Source organism: Equus caballus, chromosome 6 (assembly GCF_041296265.1).
Source record: "Equus caballus isolate H_3958 breed thoroughbred chromosome 6, TB-T2T, whole genome shotgun sequence".
Lineage (NCBI taxonomy): Eukaryota > Metazoa > Chordata > Mammalia > Perissodactyla > Equidae > Equus > Equus caballus.
In genome coordinates, this window is record NC_091689.1 from 84,768,384 (window position 1) to 84,789,143 (window position 20,760).

Here is a 20,760-nt window from a genome sequence, read left to right on the forward strand (position 1 = left end):
CTTTTGCCTCCACTGTTTTTCAGGGCAAGATATATGAGCTTTTCCCGTAGAATAGATATGAGTTATGTACCTTTTCTAAGGTGCTCTGCAATATGGCTTCTTGGGGAGAGGGGCAGCAGACCTCAGTGGAGAGAAGCTGGTGATGTCATAGGATGTCCAAATGCTGAGGAGAGACTAAGTAACTAGTAAGAATTTAAGGTAATTATTCTCACCAAGGGAATCACAGGGGAGAGAGACTCAGGAACTGGGGAAGGTTTCTGAAGAACATACAAAAACCCATTAGTGAAATAGTCATTTGTTCACATGAGCAGTTAAGGTAGATCATAATAACAGTATCTATCAAATAAGAATTTACCCACTCTCCTTTTCCTGCCTGCACTCTAATTATGGAAGGTTAGTAAGATGGGGGAGAAGAATTCCTAGACAAAGAAAGAGAGATTTGAAGCTTGGCCCTGTTCTGCTATTGCAGTGTCTTCTGTTCATCAAGCTCGGTGTATGTGACGTGTTAGAAGTCATGAGGTAGGTGTTTACCCCCTCTTTTGTGAATTTTACCTCATGGTATAACGTCTACTTTGTTATGTGGTATATATCACGCATGTACGTTCAGCTAAAATATCCATTACACTAGTTTCATATCTCACTTCTTTCTTTTAACCTACAGATCTATATTTATTGATAATATCATAGAGAAATGTGCCAAAAAGGGTGTAAGTGTACAAGTTTCGTTAGCTTTTTAAATAATTAATAGTTTTAACTGCAACAATATTAAACGAATAGTATCTTGTATAAAAGCTGTTCCTATTGAAAACATAAAACACAAATTACACATATAAGCTTATTTTCCAGAGATATCTACTGTTAACATTAATGTTTGTGTATATATTTTTATAAATATTATTCTTCATTTAAGAGGAATTATACAGCATAGATAGATTTCAAATTCAATTTTCACCTGTTAGTTTTATTTATTAGTTACATTTTTCTTATCATTAGTTTTCTGTGACTTTTCTTTGGACGTTTACTTCAGGCTTGGGTCAAGCTGCATAATCTCAACATAATTTTTTTTGATCTTTAATTACATAAATATTTGGTGAACTCCTCTGTGCCAGAGATGGTATTTATGCTGTTTCAGAGTTTCTGTTTTGTATTAACTACAATTCAGAGTCTTTTGTCACATTAGATTTCAATCTTAAATGTAATAGACTAGAACTGTATTTTATTTCTTTTAAATTTAGGTTAATGTCATCCATTCTGTTTTCTGGAGGTCTTTTTTGGTAACTAACATATGCAAGTAGGCGCGTATGCTGCTCAGAAAAGTAGACGTTGCAGAGTAAGAGACTGGTAATATGTACTTGTAAAGTTTCCATTCTCAAAAAAGTCTCACTGATTTTGTTCTGGAACTCTATGTAATAAATCTGAAATTTGGTCACATTCTGAAACAGATCCAAAACTGATGATAAAAATTCTGCTTTTTTCCCCCTGAAGATATCATAAGTCCTGCTCCCATTCGGCAGTACAATAATGTTTTTCACAAGCAAGAATTTTGGTTAAGTTCTTCAACTTTTACGTAGGACACCACCCGAGCTGTTCATTTGGTTTCAGAAGCATCGGTATGATGTTTTAACCTCAGTATGGGATTTAAGTTGGGGAGAAAAGGTCTTCAACGGGGATAACCAATGTAGTAGTAAAAATAGGGAGGAAGAGATGAATCTGAGAGTGATTTTTAAGTAATAAATGAAAAATATTGATGTAATTTAATACAGGGAATGGATAAACTTTAAATATCACCATTGAAGGCCTTCATCAGAAAACAGAATCTGTCTTCCCAGCTCTGAAAAGCTTAACTGTTATAAATAAATAATTAGTGCCTATGCTGGTATCACCACTATAGTTATTACAAATTTCATATTTAGATCAAGTTGAACCCTAGGAGCATACACACTGACCATGTTGTCTTGGTCTTCCACAAATCTTTTAGTGTGATATTGGTTTTTTTGGAAAGTTGCTAACACCTGCAGCTATATGAAATCTTCCCTTGCACATAGTATAAACATATTATTTTGCTCATAATAATACGCCCTGCATGTGAAGTTTCCTTTAGAATTTAGTGCTCAGAAAACTCTACTTTTTTGAAATGTTGGTGTGGCACTTCTTCTTTGACAATATAAAAAGTTAAAATAATGCAGAAAGTGCTTTTCTATTCAGGTCTGATTGTCATACCTCAAAGAGGGTACTTGAAGCTAAATCATAGACAATATTTTGGCTAGCCTACATGAAGTTTGTACTTTTGTTGATTTTGTCTGTTAATGTCATTTTTATTTTCCTGATTATAAATATGATACAGTTGCTTAGTGGTTAAGAATGTTGTTTCTGAAGCTAGGATTTCTGGATTAGAATTTGGGCTCTACTCCTTGATATTAAATTTATCTGCACCTCGGTTTTATCGTCTCTACAATGTTAAAAATACTACATAAGAGGTCAAGACTAGTATATAAAATTGTTTTGAGGATTAAAATATGCAGTCTATGTAAAAATGCTTGGAAAAATTCTTGACACAAATTGAGTTAGCAATAAATTTAATAAATTCTTTTGTCACTACTGTTGTTGCAAGTTACTCTGAAAATATTTTTAGAATAAGGAAATACAAATGAATTCAATAAATAAAAAATGAGCATCTATGACACATTCCAAATTGTGGTAAGTGCTATAGGGCCTTGCAGAGCAGTGCATTCCATCTAAAAGTAGTTGAAAATCCGGGAGGAAATGTAAAATGATAAGCATGAAATAATCGAAGTATAAATGGGTGCTACAATATTTGGTGATAATTGTAATTATGTTAAAAAAGAATATGAAGAAGTGGTGCCAAAGTTGGTTACTATAGCAAGATAGAGGTGTATTTTGGGGAGATATAAACTGAGTCTTAGATGTTGGTAGGATTTAGAACTAGACTCAAGGAGAGAGATTTCAGGATAATTCAGATCAGAGTGCTAAGCTTAGATTGAACAAGATGAATGGATCAAAGTGACATATCCCATTTGGCTTCATGAGGTTACAATTTGGAGAGTAATAGAAAGCCAAATTGCTAAATAGGAAATTGGGAACTAGCAAATCTCTTAAGAAAGGAGTGACATGATTAAAATAGTGTTTTAAAAGGACAAATCTGGAGGGGCTGGCCCCGTGGCCGAATGGTTAAGTTCGCGCGCTCCGCTGCAGGCGGCCCAGTGTTTCGTTAGTTCGAATCCTGGGCGCGGACATGGCACTGCTCATCAAACCACACTGAGGCAGCGTCCCACATGCCACAACTAGAAGGACCCACAACGAAGAATACACAACTATGTACCGGGGGGCTTTGGGGAGAAAAAGGAAAAAATAAAATCTTTAAAAAAAAAAAAGACAAATCTGGAAACTTAAAAAATGTGAATGCTAAGAAGAAGAGGATAATCATGAGGGATTTTTTTTTTATCACATTCAGATTGAGATGAAGAGGTTCCAGATGTGGATTACCATGGTAGCACTGAAAATAAGGAAAAAAGGATGAACCTGAGGATTATTTGAAGTACTAGATTAAAAACATTTTCTTAGATAATAGAAAATATAGTGTTATTACTTACGTAAATCTTATAACTAAAATAGAAGCTCATTAAAAGTTGTCACCATTATCGAATGCAGATTGTGAGTGTGTGAGCATGTGTGTTTGTGTATTGGATGAGAAGGGAGGCAGAATACAGGTGGCAAGACCTGTGTGTTTTACAGCTGGGAGAGTATCACATAAGAGTAACATGTTTTTGTGTTTTATACAGGTTTATTTGTTTCATCACTGGTATTTCAATCAAGGTGATTTATTGGTTTTACTCTATGCAACCTACTTTTTGCTTCGTGATTTTCTCAATGGTTATCATGTCAATAGGATGCCTTACATTGATGAAAATTCATTACTTTTGGGGAAGCAATTATTCTTCATTTTACTCTTCTCTTTCATATTGATTTCTATGCCATTAAGTCAGGATTGAAAAGAGTTGACATGAGGTTGTTTGATATGCTAATAGAACATCTAAATAAGAACTTGGGTTTTGAATTCTATATATTTGGATATATAGAATATATATTTGAATATATTTGAATTCATACTAAAGGCAATATTTTAAGTTATGATGGTAAATGAACACATAAAGGGAAGAGTTTAGAGGTATTTATGATGGCATTATTAAGTAATTTCAGTATACTATTGAAAATAAAATGGTAGGGAAGATATTCAGGTCAATAAAAAAGGCATGAGTAACAGTAAGGAGTCAGCAAACTCAAGGTCTATCCATGCAATGGGAGTAGTATGATGGGGCTGAGTATAAGGTGGAGGAGAAGAAAGGATGGAACATGAAGCTGGAAATACACGTTATGGAAGCAGATTATGAAAAGCTCATATGTGAGTTGTCTGGATTCTCAGGTTTATGAATTAAAACCATGATATTGGAGGATCTCTTCAAGATGGCAGTGTAGGTGGACTCTGAACTCAACTACTCCCATGAACACAGCCAGGTTACAACTATTCTTGGAAAACTTATCCCTGAGAGAGAACTGAAAACTGGATAAAAAGAACCCTCACAATAAGGGACAGCTCTGACTGAAGGAGATGAGGCAGAAATTCCTTTCTGAAGAGAGAAAAAGTCATCTTTTGAGCTGCGGAGCTTCACAGCCAGCTAGCTGGGAGCAAACTTAAGGTACGCAGCTTCTCTGGAGGGATGGGGGAACCTGAGCAGGGGTGTGTTACTGCTGTAAGCATCCTTCGGACTCAGTACAACTGAGACTAGTGTCATACTATCTGTCTTCACTGGCTATTAACTACAACAAGGAATACCCCCAGAGAAGCTATCCAACATAAGCAGAAAAACCCAGCTGTTAAGGGCCCACGCACAAATTCACCCATTTCAGAGTGCAACCTAAAATCATCAGAAGAAAGGTTCATAGTCCTTTAGTGAAAAGAGACTCACCTGGTAGGCTATGGGTGCATCTTGGTGAGAGGCAAGACCTCTCTGGGGACTGAGACATTGATAGCAGCCATTGTTGTGACCTAATACAGACGTGCTGACACAGACACTGGCAGATGCATTGGCATTCTTCCCCTTGCCCCAGGGGTCTGCCATACCCACTAGAGCCCTGAATTAATCCAGCTCAGCCAGGGAAGGCAGCCTGCCTTAGGGACTGGCCCCACCCAACAGCAAGCCCTCAGGCGACTTGTCGGCCTGCATAGACTGGGTGCCTCAACCCTCTTCAGGCAGGCGAGTGTGTCTGCCTCCGTGGGACAGGAAACATGTGAGGAGCAGGTGGAGTGTGGGAGGTGTTGGTGGAGAGAGTGGGGACCTCTGAAGTGGGGTTTCTGGGTATGCTCCAGGGGTTCTGGACATGTGCGCAGGCCAGGACTGTGTTGATGGTGTGTGTGGACCTGTCAGGCTAGGGCTTATGAGTGGCAGGAGATCAGTGTTTCTAATAGCCTCATAGGGGATCAGCCCCACCTTCCAAAGCCTGAAACAACTGGATGCTCCTGTGCCTGGGGATAGTCCCAGTCAGCTGCAATCCTGAGAGAGCTGACAACAGCCTTGCAGGCTGGAGGCCTGCAGCAATTTTAAGCCATTGAGCCTAGCAACCAATCACACTGGGGGCCTACTCACTTAACAGAAAAACTTCAACAGGTGTGTGCTATTAGATCTTGCAACCAACTATGCTGGAGCTCCCTAAACCTGACTTACAAATAGCCAGCCGAAGGGAAAAGCCTAGACTCCCTGGGTACTTGCAGCAAGAGCAACTCTGCTGCAGCAGAAGGACACAGGTAGCCCACAAAGGGGTCAGTCCTGGAACATTTGGACCAGTGATGAGAAGGGAGCATACTGCTGGGCCTCAAAATGCATCTCTTACATAAGGCCACTTCCCCATGATCAGGAGACATAGCTGACACACAGAGAAAGAGGCAACATGAGGAGGCAAAAGAATACCTTCCAAGCAAGGGAACAGGACAAAACCTCAGAAAAAGAGCTAAATGAAACAGAAATAAACAATCTACCAGACAAAGGATTCAAACAAAAAGTCATAAGGAAGGATTTCGTCAAGATGGTGGCATACACAAACTCTGAACTCACCTCCTTTACAAACACAGCCAGATTACAACTATTCTTGGAAAAATTACCTTGGAGAGAAAACTGAAAACTGGATAAAAAGAACCCCCACAACAAGGGACAGTCCTGTCTGAGGTGGAAATTCCTTCTGGAGAGAAAGAAAGCCACCTTTGCCTGTGGTAGAGCTTCACAGCCAGCTGGGCAGGAGCCACGCTAAGGTACACAGCATTCCCTGGAGAAGTAGGGACCTTAGTTGGGGTGCTTTAGCACTATAAGCATCCTTCAGACTTAGCACAACTGAGATGAGTGTCCTACTATCTGGCTTCACTGGCTGTTAACTGCAACAGGGGACTATCCCCAGAAAAGCTATCTGATGAAAGCTAAAAATACCTGGCTCTTGAAGGGCCCATGCACAAATTCATCTGTCTCAGAGAGCAACCTAAAATGGCCAAAAAGAAAGCTGCACAGTCCTTTGGTGAAAGCAGACTGACCTGGCAGGCTCTGGGTACATCTCAGTGAGAGGTGAGACCTCTCCAGAACCTGAGACATTGGTGGTGGCCATTGTTGTGACCTAGTCCAGGCATGCTGACACAGACCGTGGCAGACACCATTGAAGTTCTTCCCCTGGCCTGTTAGCCCAGGGGTCTGCCAGACCCACTAGAGTGCAGATTTAACCCAGTTCAGCCGGGGCAGGCAGCCTGCCCTAGGGTCTGGCCCCACCCAACAGCAAACCCTCAGGCTACTTCTTGGTCTGCATAGACTGTGTTCCTTGATCCTCTACAGGCAGGCAAGTGTGTCCGCCTCTGTGGGGCAAGGCCTATTTGAGGACCAGGTAAACTGTGAGGAGTGTTTGTGGAGAGGTGGGGGCCTCTGCAGTGGGGCAACTAGGTACACTCTAGGGGTTTGGGAAGTGTGCATGGACCAGGGCTAGGTTGACAGTGTGTGTGAACCTGTGGGGGGTGGGGCTTATTAGTGGCAAAAGACCTGTGCTTCACAAATAGCCACAAAGAGGATTAGTCCCACCTTCCAAAGCCTGAAACAATTGGGTGCTCCCGTGACTAGGGTCAGCCCCACTCAGCTGCAATCCTAAGTGAGCTGACAACAGCTTTGCAGGCCTGAGGGCTACAGCAACTGTAAGACCCTGAGCCCAGCAACCAGCTACACTGGGTACCTACTCAATTAACAGGAAAACTGCAACAGGAATGTGCTATTAGACTTTGTAGCCAATGGTGCTGGGGCTCCCCAAACCCTATTTACAAACAGCCAGACAGGGAGTGAAAGACTAGACTCCCTGGATACTTGCAGTAAAAGTAACCCTGCCACAGCAGAAGAACACAAGTAGTCCACACAGGGGTCACTCCTGGATCATTTACATTGATGATGAGAGGGAAGCATGCTGCTGGGCCTTAAAAGCATCTCTTACATAAGGCCACTTCTTCAAGATCAGGAGACATAGCTGACTCACCTAATACATAGACATAAGCACAGAAAAAGAGACATAATGAGGAGGCAAAGGAATACATTCCAAGCAAAGAAACAGGACAAAACTCCAGTAAAAGAACTAAGTGAAACAGAAATAAGCAATCTACTTGACAGGGAGTTCAAAAAAAAAACATAAGGATGCTCACTGATATTGGGAGAAGACTGGATGAACACAGTGAGAACATCAACAAAGAACTGGAAAATATAAAAAAGAACCAATCAGAAATGGAGAATACAACACTAGAAATGAAAAATTCACCAGAGGGACTCAATAGCAGAGTAGATGATACAGAAGAATGGATCAGTGAGCTGGAAGAAAGACTAGAGGAAATAACCCAAGTTGAACAGATAAAAGAAAAAAGAATTAGATAGAATGAGAAGAGTCTAAGGGAACTCTGGGACAATATCAAGCACACTGCCATTCGTATTATAGGTGTCCAAGAAGGAGAAGAGAGAGACAAAGGGGCAGAGAATGTATTTGAAGAAATAATAGCTGAAAACTTTGCTAAACTAAGGAAGGAAACAGACATCCAAGTTCAGGATGCACAGAGAGCACCAAATAAGATTAAGATCAAGAATCTCACACCAAGACATATTATAATTAAAATGTCCAAAATTAAAGGTAAAGAGAGAATCCAAAAATTGGCAAGAGAAAGGCAACAAGTAACATACAAAGGAAAGCCCATAAGGCTATCAGTGGACTTCTCAGCTGAAACCCTAGAGGCTGGAAGAGAGTGGCATGACATACTTAAAGTGCTGAAAGGAAAAAACCTAGAGCCAGGAATATGCTATCCAGCAAGGTTATTATTCAGAATGGAAGGAGAGATAAAGAGCTTCCCAGACAAGCAAAAATTAAAGGAGTTTATCACCAAGAAACAAGTTATACAAGCAATGCTGAAGGACTTATTTAAGTGGGAAAGAGAAGACCACAAAGATACATAAGAACAGCATTTTTAAAAAAAAGCCCAGGCAATAAAATCACTGGTAAAGGCAAAAATACAGTCAAGGTAGCAAACCAACCATCCATGAAGATAATATGAAAGTTAAAAGACAAAAGGATTAAAATTACCTATTTCAATGATAAGAGGGTAATAGATAGACACACACAAAATAAGAGATTAGGTATGATTTCAAAAACATAAAGTGTGGGAAGAAGGGAGTAAAAGAGTAGAGCTTTTACAAAGAGGTCAAGCTAAAGAAACAATCAACTCAATATAGATTGCTATATACATAGAATATTATATAGGAACCTCATGGTAATCACAACCAGAAACCTATAATAAGAAAACAAATAAGTAAGAGGGAAAAAATAAAACATATTACTAAAGAAAACCATCAAACTACAAGGGAAGAGAGCAGGAGAAGAAGAAGAGAACAGAGAAGAAGTACTAAAATACTGAAAAAAAGTAACAAAATGGCAATAAATACATATTTATCAATAGCTACTTTAAATGTCAAGGGACTAAATACTCCAGTCAAAAGGCATAGGGTGGCTGATTGGATAAAAAACCAAGACCCCTATATATACTCATGCAAGAGACACACTTCAGACCTAAAGACACTCACAAACTGAAAGCGAAGGGATGGAAAAAGATATTCCATGCAAATTGCAAAGAAAAGAAAGCTGAGGTAGCAGTACTTATATCAGACAAAAAAGACTTTGAAACAAAAACTGTAATGAGACAAAGAAGGGCACTACATATATCCAACCAGAGGATATAACACTTGTAAATATCTATGCACCCAACATAGAAGCACCTAAATATATAAAGCAATTAGTAACAGACAAAAAAGGAGAAACAGACAGTAACACAATAATAGTAGGGAACTGTAATACTCCACTTACACCAATGGATAGACCATCCAAACAGGAGATCAATAAGGAAATATTGGACTTAAAGGACACATTAGACCAGATGGACTTATTAGATGTATATAGAACATTCCATCCAAAAAACACAGAATACACATTCTTTTCAAATGCTCATGGAGCATTCTCCAAGACTGATCACATATCAGGCCAAAAAACAAGTCTCAATAAATTTAAGAAGATTGAAATAATACCAAACACCTTTTCAGACCACAAAGTGTGAAACTAGAAATCAACTACAGGAAGAAAATCAGAAAAGCCACAAAAATGTGGAGATTAAACAAAATGCTACTGCACAATGATTGGGTCAATGAAGAAATCAAATGTACCCAGAGATAAATGAAAATGAAAATACGACATGCCAAAATCTACGGGATACAGCGAATGCGGTTCTAAGAGGGAAGTTTATAGCAATTCAGACCTACCTCAACAAACAAGAAAAATCCCAAATAAAAAATCTAACGGTGCACCTAAAGAAACTGGAAAAAGAAGAAAAAACAAAGTCCAAAAACAGCAAAAGCAAGGAAATAATAAAAGTCAGAGCAGAAATAAATGAAATAGAAGCTTAAAAAAATAGAAAAAAATCAATGAAACCAAAAGCTAGTTCTTTGAAAAGATAAACAAAGTTCACAAACCTGTAGCTCAACTCACCAAAAGAAAAAGAGTGAAGGCTCAAATAGATAAAATCAGAAATGGAAGAGGAGAAATTACAGCAGACACCTCAGAAATAAAAAAAGATTATAAGAGAATACTATGAAAAGCTATACATCAACAAATTGGATAATCTAGAAAAAATGCATAAATTCTTAGAATCAAACAACCTTCCAAAAGCAAATTAAGAAGAAATAGAGAATTTGAATAGACCAATCACCAGTAAGGAGATCAAAATAGTAATCAAATACCTCCCAAAAAATGAAAGTCCAAGACCAGACAGCTTCCCTGGTGAAATCTACCAAACGTTCAAAGAAGACTTAATACCTTAATACCTCTTAATACCCATCCTTCTCAACTCTTCCAAAAAGTTGAAGAGTAGGGTAAGCTTCCTAACTCATTCTATGAAGCCAACATTACCCTGATACCAAAACGAGTTACGGACACCATATAACAAAGAAAACTACAGGCCAATATCACTGATGAACATCGATGCAAAAATCCCCAATAAAATGCTAGCAAATCGACAACAAAAATACACTGAAAAGATTGTACACCATGATCAGGATGCCAGGGATGCAGGGATAGTTCAACATCTGCAAATCAATCAACATGATATACACATTAACAAAATGAAGAATAAAAATGACATGATCATCTCAATAGATACAGAGAAAGCATTTGACAAGATACAACATCATTTATGAGAAAAACTATAAATAAAATGGTTATAGAAGGAAAATACCTCAACATAATAAAGGCCATATATGAGAAACTCACAGCTAATATCATACTCAATGGAGAGAAATTGAAAGCTATCCCTCTAAGAACAGGAACCAGACAAGGATGCCCTCTGTCACCACTCTTATTTGACATAATATTGGAAGTCTGAGCCAGAGAAATCAGGCAAGAAAAACAAAAGGGATCCAAATTGGAAAGGAGGAAGTGAAACTGTTCCTATTTTCAGATGATGTGATTTTATATATACAAAATCCTTAAAAACCCACTACAAAACATTTATGCCTAATAAATGAATACAGTCAATTTGTAGGATACAAAATCAACATTCAAAAATCAGTTGCATTTCTATAAACTAACAGCAAGGTAGCAGAAAGAGAAATTAAAAATACAACCCCATTTATCGTAACAAAAAGAATAAAATACCTGGGAATAAACTTAACCAAAGAGGTGAAAGATCTGTACACTGAAAACTATAAAACATTGTTGAAAGAAATTTAAGACAGAAAGCAATGGAAATTTACTCCATGCTCTTTGATTGGAAGAATTAGCATGGTTAAATTATCCGTATTTCCCAAAGCAATCTATAGATCCAATGCAATTCCTTTAGAAGTTCCAACAATATTTTTCACAGAAATGGAACAAAGAGTCCTAAAATTTATAGGGAACAGCAAAAGACCCAAAATAGCCAAAGGAATCCTGAGAAAAAAGCATGCAGCTGGAGGTATCACTTTCCTTGATTTCAAAATATACTACAAAGCTATAGTAACCAAAATAACGTGGTACTGGCACAAAAACAGACACACAGATCAATGGAAAAGAATCAATAGCCCAGAAATAAACCCACACATATACGGACAACAAATTTTTGACAAGGGAGCCAAGAATATACAAGGGAGAAAGGAGAATCTCGTCAATTACGGTATTGGGAAAACTGGACAACCACATGCAAAAGAATGAAAGTAGATCATCTTATAGCATACACAAAAATCAACTCAAAATGGATTAAAAACTTGAATGTAAGATCTGAAACCACTAAACCTCTAGAAGAAAACATAGGTAGTGCACTCTTTGACATTGGTCTTAGCAGCATTTTTTGAAATACCATGTGTGACTGGGCAAGGGAAACAATAGAAAAAATAAATGAATGGGACTACATCAATCTAAAAAGCTTCTGCACAGCAGAGGAAACCATCAACAAAATGAAAAGACAACCTAACAATTGGGAGAAGATATTTGCAAACCATATATTAGATAAGTGGTTAAATCCAAAAGATACAAAGAACTCATACATCTCAACAACAAAAAAACTAACAACCCAATTAAAAAATGGGCAGAGGATATGAACAGACATTTTTCCAAAGAAGATACACAGATGGCCAACAGGCACATGAAAGATGTTCGACATCATTGACTATCAGAGAAATGCAGATCAAAACTACGATGAAAGATCACCTCACTCCAGTCAGAATGGCTATAATTAACAACACAGGAAACAATAAGCGTTGGAGAGACGTGGAGAGAAGGGAAGCCTCATACACTGCTAGTGAGAGTGCAAACTGGTGCAGCCGCTATGGAAAACAATACTGAGGTTCTCCAGAAAATTAAGAATAGGTCTACCATATGATCCAGCTATTCAGTCGCTGGGTATTTATCCAAAGAACTTGAAAACGCAAATGCATAAAGATACATGCATCCCTGTGTTTATTGCAGCATTATTCTCAATAGCCAAGACTTGGAGGCAACCTAGGTGCCCATCAAGGGAGGAATGGATAAAGAAGATGTGGTATAGATACACAATGGAATACTACTTAGCCATAAGAAACAATGAAAATATGCCCTTTGTGACAACATGGATGGACCTTGAGGGTATTATGCTAAGTGAAATAAGTCAGAGGAAGAAAGTCAAATACTGTATGATCTCACTCATAAGTAGAAGATAAAAACAACGAGAAACAAACACATAGCAGCAGAGATTGGATTGGAGGTTACCAGAGGGGAAGGGGGGAGTCAGGAGGGCGAAAGGGGTGATTACGCACATGTGGGGATGGGCTGTAATTAGTCTTTGGCTGGTGAACATGATGTAATGTACACAGATTTTGAAATATATTATGATGTACACCTGAAATTCATATAGTTATAAACCAATTTTACCATAATAAAAAAAATAAAACCATCATATTCAGCTCACACATGAACTGTTCAGAAACAACAGTTTCTGGGATCGCAATTGAGTCTATCCATAGATAAAATGAGTAATTCATGAAGGAGTATTTTCTATGGTAATTTTGTAGTTATGTATATATATCAGCAAGGCCTGGAATATATCTGATAACTCTCCCTGATATCTTCTTAGATTTCACTAAGTTATTTGGTGAGTCAGAATCAGGAAAAGTTGTTACTGCACAAAAATGTGGTTCTCCTACCCAATGTGCATTAAGCAAGCCAATTATTATGGCATCAGCTTTTGGGAAATCAGCTTTATCGTTAGATCGATCGATCTTCAAGGAGACAGGAAGCATCAGTTCTCAGATCTGTCTCCCTGATCCAGGGCTTGGGGCAAAACTTATGGTGTGAAGGGCAGGACGATCTGAAGTGTGGAGGTGGATGATTGGAGGTAGGGAGAAGTGAGGTAATTGATGATCTACACAAGCTTAGTCAAGCTTCATGGCTCTTCATAGGACGCATGTTCACAAAATGGTGGTGTTAGCATGATCTGAGGGTGGAGTTTTTAGCCCTTTGATGTCAAAAAGGTCACTTATTGGGCATTCACACACACCCAGTTGATGGTTTGGTGGTCTCAACTGGCCTGAACTGGACAAGGGGTCTTAGTTCCTGAAAAACCACTTTTAATTACTTTGTTGATAAGATAGGGTCAGTTGAACTCGTCCTAGAGGGACCACAGTCACAAAGTAAATTGAAACTCTTTTCTGACTAAGATAACAGTCATTCAGAAGATTATCATCTAATGTGTCTTTATTTCAATGAGCTATTTTGGGTTTTTTGTGAAAAAAAAGGCTGGATTTACAATGACTTAACATGTGTACATTTCTTAAATTGATGAATGGATCTTTACAAATCACTGAGGAGGCTTTATCAAGCAATCTTGAATTATTTCTGTTCAAAAATTATCTCAATAAAAACTTAGAAGGCTATGTAGTATAACTTCTGTATGTCTAAATATATGAAGCACTCACTAATATCAGAGAACCTGCAAATATATTTAAACTGATTTTTATAACATAGAAACATAGGATAAAGTCAACAGTCTAAAATGTAAAAAGAGTTTTAAAAATATGTAATATTAATATATTTATATATTATAATGCTACACATTATTTATATATGATATTATATATTTATATGTATAAATATATTTAACTTATTTAAATGTAAAATACTGCAAACTGGGAAGGAATAGTCAGAGAGATAGAAGATGTAGGAAAAATCCACAGAACAAGAACAGGGAACACTTAGCTTAGTAGCAATTTACTTAAGCCCAAAACAAAACAAAAGGTTTCTTTTCATTGGAAGATTAATGAGGCAATGTGCAAAGACCCTGTCCTTATATGCCTTAAAATAAGTATAAATCACAAGTAATTAGACAGGGATATTTCAAGGGGCTAGATTATATCGAGCCTGATGTCAAATATTGGAAATGGATTTTTTACAGGGACACTAGCAAGATAGAAATCAATCAGTTGCTGCTGAAAGGGGATCTTAATTGAAAACAAGGACATTGTGCCCAGAAATGAGAAAACTATGGGCCAATAATGTATTTGCCTTTTTAAATTTTGAAAGGATCATTTAAAAGATCAAATGGAGCTATTCAGTGTTGCTTCAGAAAGCAGAATTTTGAAAGGTGGAGGCTCTGACAGTCAGGTGGGTAGAAGTTACAGAGAAGCAAACTTTAGCTTAATATAAAGAAAAAATTTTCCAGCAAGATGTCTTGTCCAAAATAACTTTGTGATTGTCCCAAGGGTATTCAACTGGTGAAGAAATCACACTGAGTGTTTGCTCCTCCTGTAGTCCTCATGGGATGGCCCTGGAGTTTGCCCTTGTTATGAAATTCTAATTGACTTATTTTTCAGTCCTCTCTCAGAGGGACTTCTTCCTCCAAAATTTTGAAAAACTGTATGTTGCAATTGTCTGAAATAGTTTCATGGGATTGGAAAAAACTACAACTACCATGGATTCTGGCTGCTACTATTTTTGTAGGTCATCAGGGACCAGAGAGTCAAGTTTGTCTTAAATTTCCATTTTTCTCCCATCTTCATTCTAAGGCCTGCAAAACACGTCAGCATGGAGGCAGGTGATCTTCACTCAGTTTGATTTCATAGATTCATTGGCACTTATTTCAGTTTTGGTGGAGAAAAATCCATAATTCTCTAAGAGAACTACAGAAATTCCTAGTCCATCATCTTCACTCTGTGTTCAGGAAGACAGACATAACAGGTTTTCAAACAAAATTAGATTAAAGAAAGAGCAAACATTAATAATAGGTAATGGAAAATTATGGACCTATAGGCAATGCCACTGATGAAGGACATGGTCATACCATGCTTAAGGGGGTCGTTATTTTATTAGGGATTAAACATTATTTGAGATGTTTAATTTTGACACTGTCATTGATAGTTTTTATTTTTCAAATACTTCTTCTTTCCTAGGCTGAAATAAAAAGGATTTGGATCTCTGCAGTTTTCCATAAAAAGTTCACAAGATAGAAAACAAATATAAATTCAGGTAAGAATAATTACAAAACAATCATACCTATTTTAGTCATATGACAAGACAGCCAAGAACATATTCTATATGCTTAAAGCATATTTTTCTTCAGTTTCAAAATGTACTATGTCATAAATTAGAGATTACCAAGATGAGCATAAACCTTGATAATTTGTATTTCATTGCTTGAAAGAAGATGATGGCTAAATCAGACTGATGATATGATAATTGATGTTTAAAATATAGTCCTAATCATGTATATTCTGTTATCTCTTTTTATCTCTCTTGTTCCACTGTTTAGAAGACCTCACAATCAAAAAAATCTTCCATTATCTCTATTTTGATTATTTCATACCTCATCTCAACTCTTTATTTGTAATTCTTTTATGAACAGACATGAACATTTTCATAGTCCATATTCTACAATTTTGTGTAAAGGAGTATAAACAGTATTTACTACATTCTGTTATTATAGGTTAAGTTATCCTTGAAATATTAATATGCTACTTTCATTGATATAGCATCAGAAATGTAATATTTGACTTGGCTTAAGAATTTGAATTTCTTCTCCATCTCCTCCTCTTTTCTCTTCTCCTCATCCTTCTTTTTAAATAAGAGCAAAGGACACATCCTATTAGTCTTGTGACTCTTTGCAGAAAGAAGAGTTATGTGTGAAACATGTTAGCATGTCTTAAAAGTGCTTTCTATTCTTTTTGAGTCCTCTTTTTCTCATTCAAACCAACACGTCATGACTGATGCTTAAAACTGCCCTATTCAGCTTTATGACCACAAAGCTTCATTCTGTTAGTTCTACAATAAAATATAATCATCCTCATGTATGTTAACTTATAAACTTAATTCATTTTCCCATCCCCTAATAAAACCAAATTACTATACAATTATTTGAATGGATTTCAAATATGTGGTGGAACAATGGAGTGAAGATGGAGTCTGAGAACAGTAATATAATTTTGTTCAGTCATTTTCCCTCTTGATTTGAATTTGTATAAATTAAAATAAATTTATATAAATTAATTTAATGTCTTTTCTTGAGAAAGTTGTTGGGAGAAGCAACGAATTCAAGATGCAAAGAAGGTCATGAAGGCTTTGAGATTTGAGGGATTTTTTTAAACCATAAAAAAACAAAAAATAAAAGTAAACCTCTTACAATTGAGGGAGGTTGTAGAGTCAAAGAAAAACTATGTACACTGTCTAATTTTGATTGTTATATCATTTATTTTAATTTTTGAAAAGCCATTTTGTGGATCATTGACTGATTTTTATTATCCAAACCATTCCTCGGAAGAATAAATGAAACTTGGTTCAAATGCCACCAAAGAAAAGATGTGTAAGGTTATCCTTAATTGCTAGACAACTTAATTGACAATGACTGTGTTGTTTCATAGAAAAATAATGGAAATATTTTAAATTAGCCAGAGTTGTCTTTCTTCCCTAACGCGTCATCCCCATCCAAATAGGTTAATTTAGATGCTTCTAGGAGATCAATACTTATTTATTCTTAAAACCGCTGAGCTGTAGCCATCAGATTAAGAATTCAATAAAATTTGCTAACATAATATATTCTTTTACACAGTCAATATTTTTGATTGGTTTCTTGCTTTGAAGCTTCTAATTTTTTTTCTCATATTTAGAAAAGTTTGAGATTATGTGGATTTCTTGACAGATTTATGTAGAGAAAACCAGGATCAATAAACTTCACAGATAAAAAATGCAAAGATATTACTCACATTTTACTTTTGCACTTAAATAAAATTAGGCTAGTTCCAGAAATTGAAGACTGATTTCATTTTAAAAGATCTCTAAATGGGAAAATTGACTTTTTAATAATTTGCTTGCAGTTGTAAGAGTTCTTTTCGGTAGAAAGTTCATATTGTTTTGCAATGTACTTTTAGCTTCCTTTCCTTCATTTATTTATTATTATTATTGTATTGAAGCAAAGTATTATTACAGAGAAAAATTAATATTAATGATAAATTAAAATTTGAGGAAGTATCTTTTTGTTAGTATGAGTTTATCAGACTTTAATATTTTGAAATCACAAATGACATCTCACGAACAATCTCATATGACAAGGTAGCGAGATATACAGAGACAGCAGACTATGTTGTGTTGAAATTAACACTAGACTTGAATACAAAATATTTGACCTTGAGTCCAAATTCTTTTTTTCTTTTCACTTGAGGAAGATTGTTGCTGAGCTAACATCTGTGCCAATATTCTTCTATATTTTGTATGTGGGACGCTGCCACAGTATGGCTTGATGAGCAGTGTATAGGTCTGGGCCCAGGATCTGAACCCACGAACTCCAGGGTGCCAAAGTGAAGCATGTGAATTTAACCACTGCTCCACTGGGACAGTCCCTCAAATTCTTTTTTTAGCTAGCTATGTTACCTTAGGCAAGTTAAAGTATCTCTCATCTTTGGTTTGCTCATGTTTGAAAACTTAATAGGATAATGGAGATGAAAATATTATGTCAACTATGAAGTCTTTTTTAAGGTGAAGTGTTATTTGTGATAATAGAGAAAGAGTGGAAACTTTGTCTTTTGACTTTTTCTTATACCTTTAAGCAGAAATTTGCCATGGGTGACAAGGGAGGAGACAACCACTCAGAAGTGACTGACTTCATTCTTGTAGGCATCAGGGTCCATCCAGAGCTCCACAGTCTCCTCTTTCTACTATTCCTGATTGTTTATGGGATGGTCCTTCTGGGGAACCTTAGCATGATTGGCATCATTGTGACTGATCCCCGGCTGAACACACCAATGTATTTCTTCCTAGGCAATCTCTCCATCATTGACCTCTCCTACTCCACTGTTATTGTACCCAAAGCCATGGTCAACATCCTGTCTCAGAAAAAGACCATATCCTTTACAGGTTGTGTGGCTCAGCTGTTTCTTTATGCACTTTTCATGGTCACAGAGGCCTTTGTCCTGGCAGCAATGGCCTATGACCGCTTCATTGCCATCTGCAACCCGCTGCTCTATACTGTCCGTATGTCAAGAAACCTCTGTATCCAGTTGGTGGCTGGTTCCTATCTCTGTGGCTGGGTTAGTTCCATCCTTCAAATCAGTGCAACATTCTCAATGTCTTTCTGTGCCTCCAGAGTTATTGATCACTTCTACTGTGATTCAAACCCAATTGAGAAGATCTCCTGTTCCAATATCTTTATCAATAAGATGGTGTCACTTAGTTTGGCTGTCCTCATTATTTTGCCCACAATAGTTGTTATTGTTGTATCTTACATGTATATTGTGTCCACAGTTTTAAAGATCCGCTCCAGTGAAGGGAGGAAGAAAGCCTTCTCTACTTGCAGCTCCCATCTAGGGGTTGTAAGTTTGCTCTATGGGACTGTCTCCTTTGTCTATCTGACACCACCAAACAACCCTGAACTTCGTAAAGTGGCTTCAGTATGTTACATTTTGTTCACACCTATGCTGAACCCCTTAATCTACTCTCTTAGAAATAAAGATGTTAAAGATGCCATGAGAAAAGTCCTTTGGAGGAACAAAGTTCTACTCTAAATCTGTTTCCACTTGTTTTACTGTTTCTTGCTTGATTTTGTCTTCCTGATCTTCTAGACTAAGGCATGGAAAACTCAGGTTTACTAAAAAAACAAAAATCAAAAACCTTAGCTTTTCTATTCCACAGCGTTAATAATATCCTATAAAGAATGTTCCAAATAACTTACTCACTTTTCCTCAAGGTAATGTTAAATCTGAAGGTTCTGGACACTCATGAAAAATTTGCTGCATTTCTACAAAGAGTTATATATTTCTCACTCTCCAGGTAATAGTATGTTATGTAAGGGGGAAGTATAGAATTTTATTGTTTCTCTTCCCTGTATGCCTAAGTAAAATTCAGAGAGAGAAAATACCTAGTATAATGATTAACTTGGAAACTGTGTGACCTAACTGTTTTATAGGCAAATGACACTCAGTATAAATACTAATGTTGTGTTTTGTTTCTGATGTCATGCCAAAGATGGGAGAGCATGCAAATATGATTAGGAATAAATGGAAAGGTAAAATAACCAGTGATCTTTGTTGAATTAAAGGGGCCAAAGAAGAAGAAACATGGGAAAATTGCATTGATTTGGTTTAATTATGACTTTTTGTTTGGTTTTCTTTGAATGGCATGGTCACCCCTGCTTTGCTCTCATACGATGAGAACATCTTATGATATTTATGATGTTTTAGAGTTCACGTCCTCTATCTTTTGGATAATACAAATCATTGGGGTGAACATGCAATTACTGAAAGCATTATATTGAAATGAAGTCAGCTTGAAAATCTCAGTTAAAAATATCACAAGGCCTTGCAGTAACCTCTATGGATTGTAGGATTATATGTAAATGTCCATGTTTGTGTGCATGCATGTATGTGGTTGTCTGTCTACCTATGAGTGTGTTTGGATTAATTTGGATATGAAGTAATTTAAAAATGTGATTAGTCCTAAATATCAGACATCAGTTGAGAGGGGAACGGTGGTTAAGGCAGCATTCCACAGATTTGACAGGTAGCAAGGGAGGCCAAGTTCCAGAGACAGTCATGTCAGAATTACTGTTTTTACAATTGATAGTAAGTAATACTTCCGCTCAACAACTACAATATCTAAGTCTAGACAATATTAAACCTTACACAAAAACTAAACCTAAGAAATAAAAAACAATTACCACTTTTATCCATATACTTGACACTGTGAAAATCTAAAATATAGATCTCTGATTAGGTCTTCTTTTTTTCTATTTTTGTTTAGAAAGTAAAACCTCCCTTGAAGAATGCACAATGGTATGCACCTTTGTGGGTTAATGTTTATTAGGGTAAGAGATTTGTGAAATAATTATTCTTATTTGAGAGATAAAGAGAGAAGCTAAGTGGCTTAATAAATCAAGCTTGTATTTATCTCCTTATGCCTAAACCTGTGAATCTACCATTTTTCTTGATATTCAGACAAATAATGTTTGAGAGTGAAATAGGAATCCAAATCAGCTCGGGAAAGTGATCTTTGGCATTGATTATTATAAGTCTGGATAACAAACTTTTTAGGTTTAGATTTTACTTATTTGCTTTGCACGCCCATTAACCTTATAATGTCACTCTTTGATATATCTAACAACTGTGGGTTATTAAGGACTATTGGGAAAAGGCAATAAAATATTGAATAACAATA

At 36.7% G+C, this 20,760-nt stretch overlaps 1 protein-coding gene across 1 annotated transcript; it reads left to right on the forward strand.

The window, feature by feature from the left end:
* The first annotated feature begins 18,170 nt into the window (after nucleotides 1-18,170).
* Nucleotides 18,171-19,112, forward strand: OR9K7 (olfactory receptor family 9 subfamily K member 7). Its single transcript, NM_001390879.1, has one exon. The coding sequence runs from the start codon at nucleotides 18,171-18,173 to the stop codon at nucleotides 19,110-19,112; it is 942 nt and encodes a 313-aa protein (NP_001377808.1).
* Nucleotides 19,113-20,760: the final 1,648 nt, after the last annotated feature.

Bases quoted from the DNA above. Each gene is read 5' to 3' on its own strand.
- OR9K7 (NM_001390879.1), top strand. From the start codon at position 18,171: ATGGGTGACAAGGGAGGAGACAACCACTCAGAAGTGACTGACTTCATT.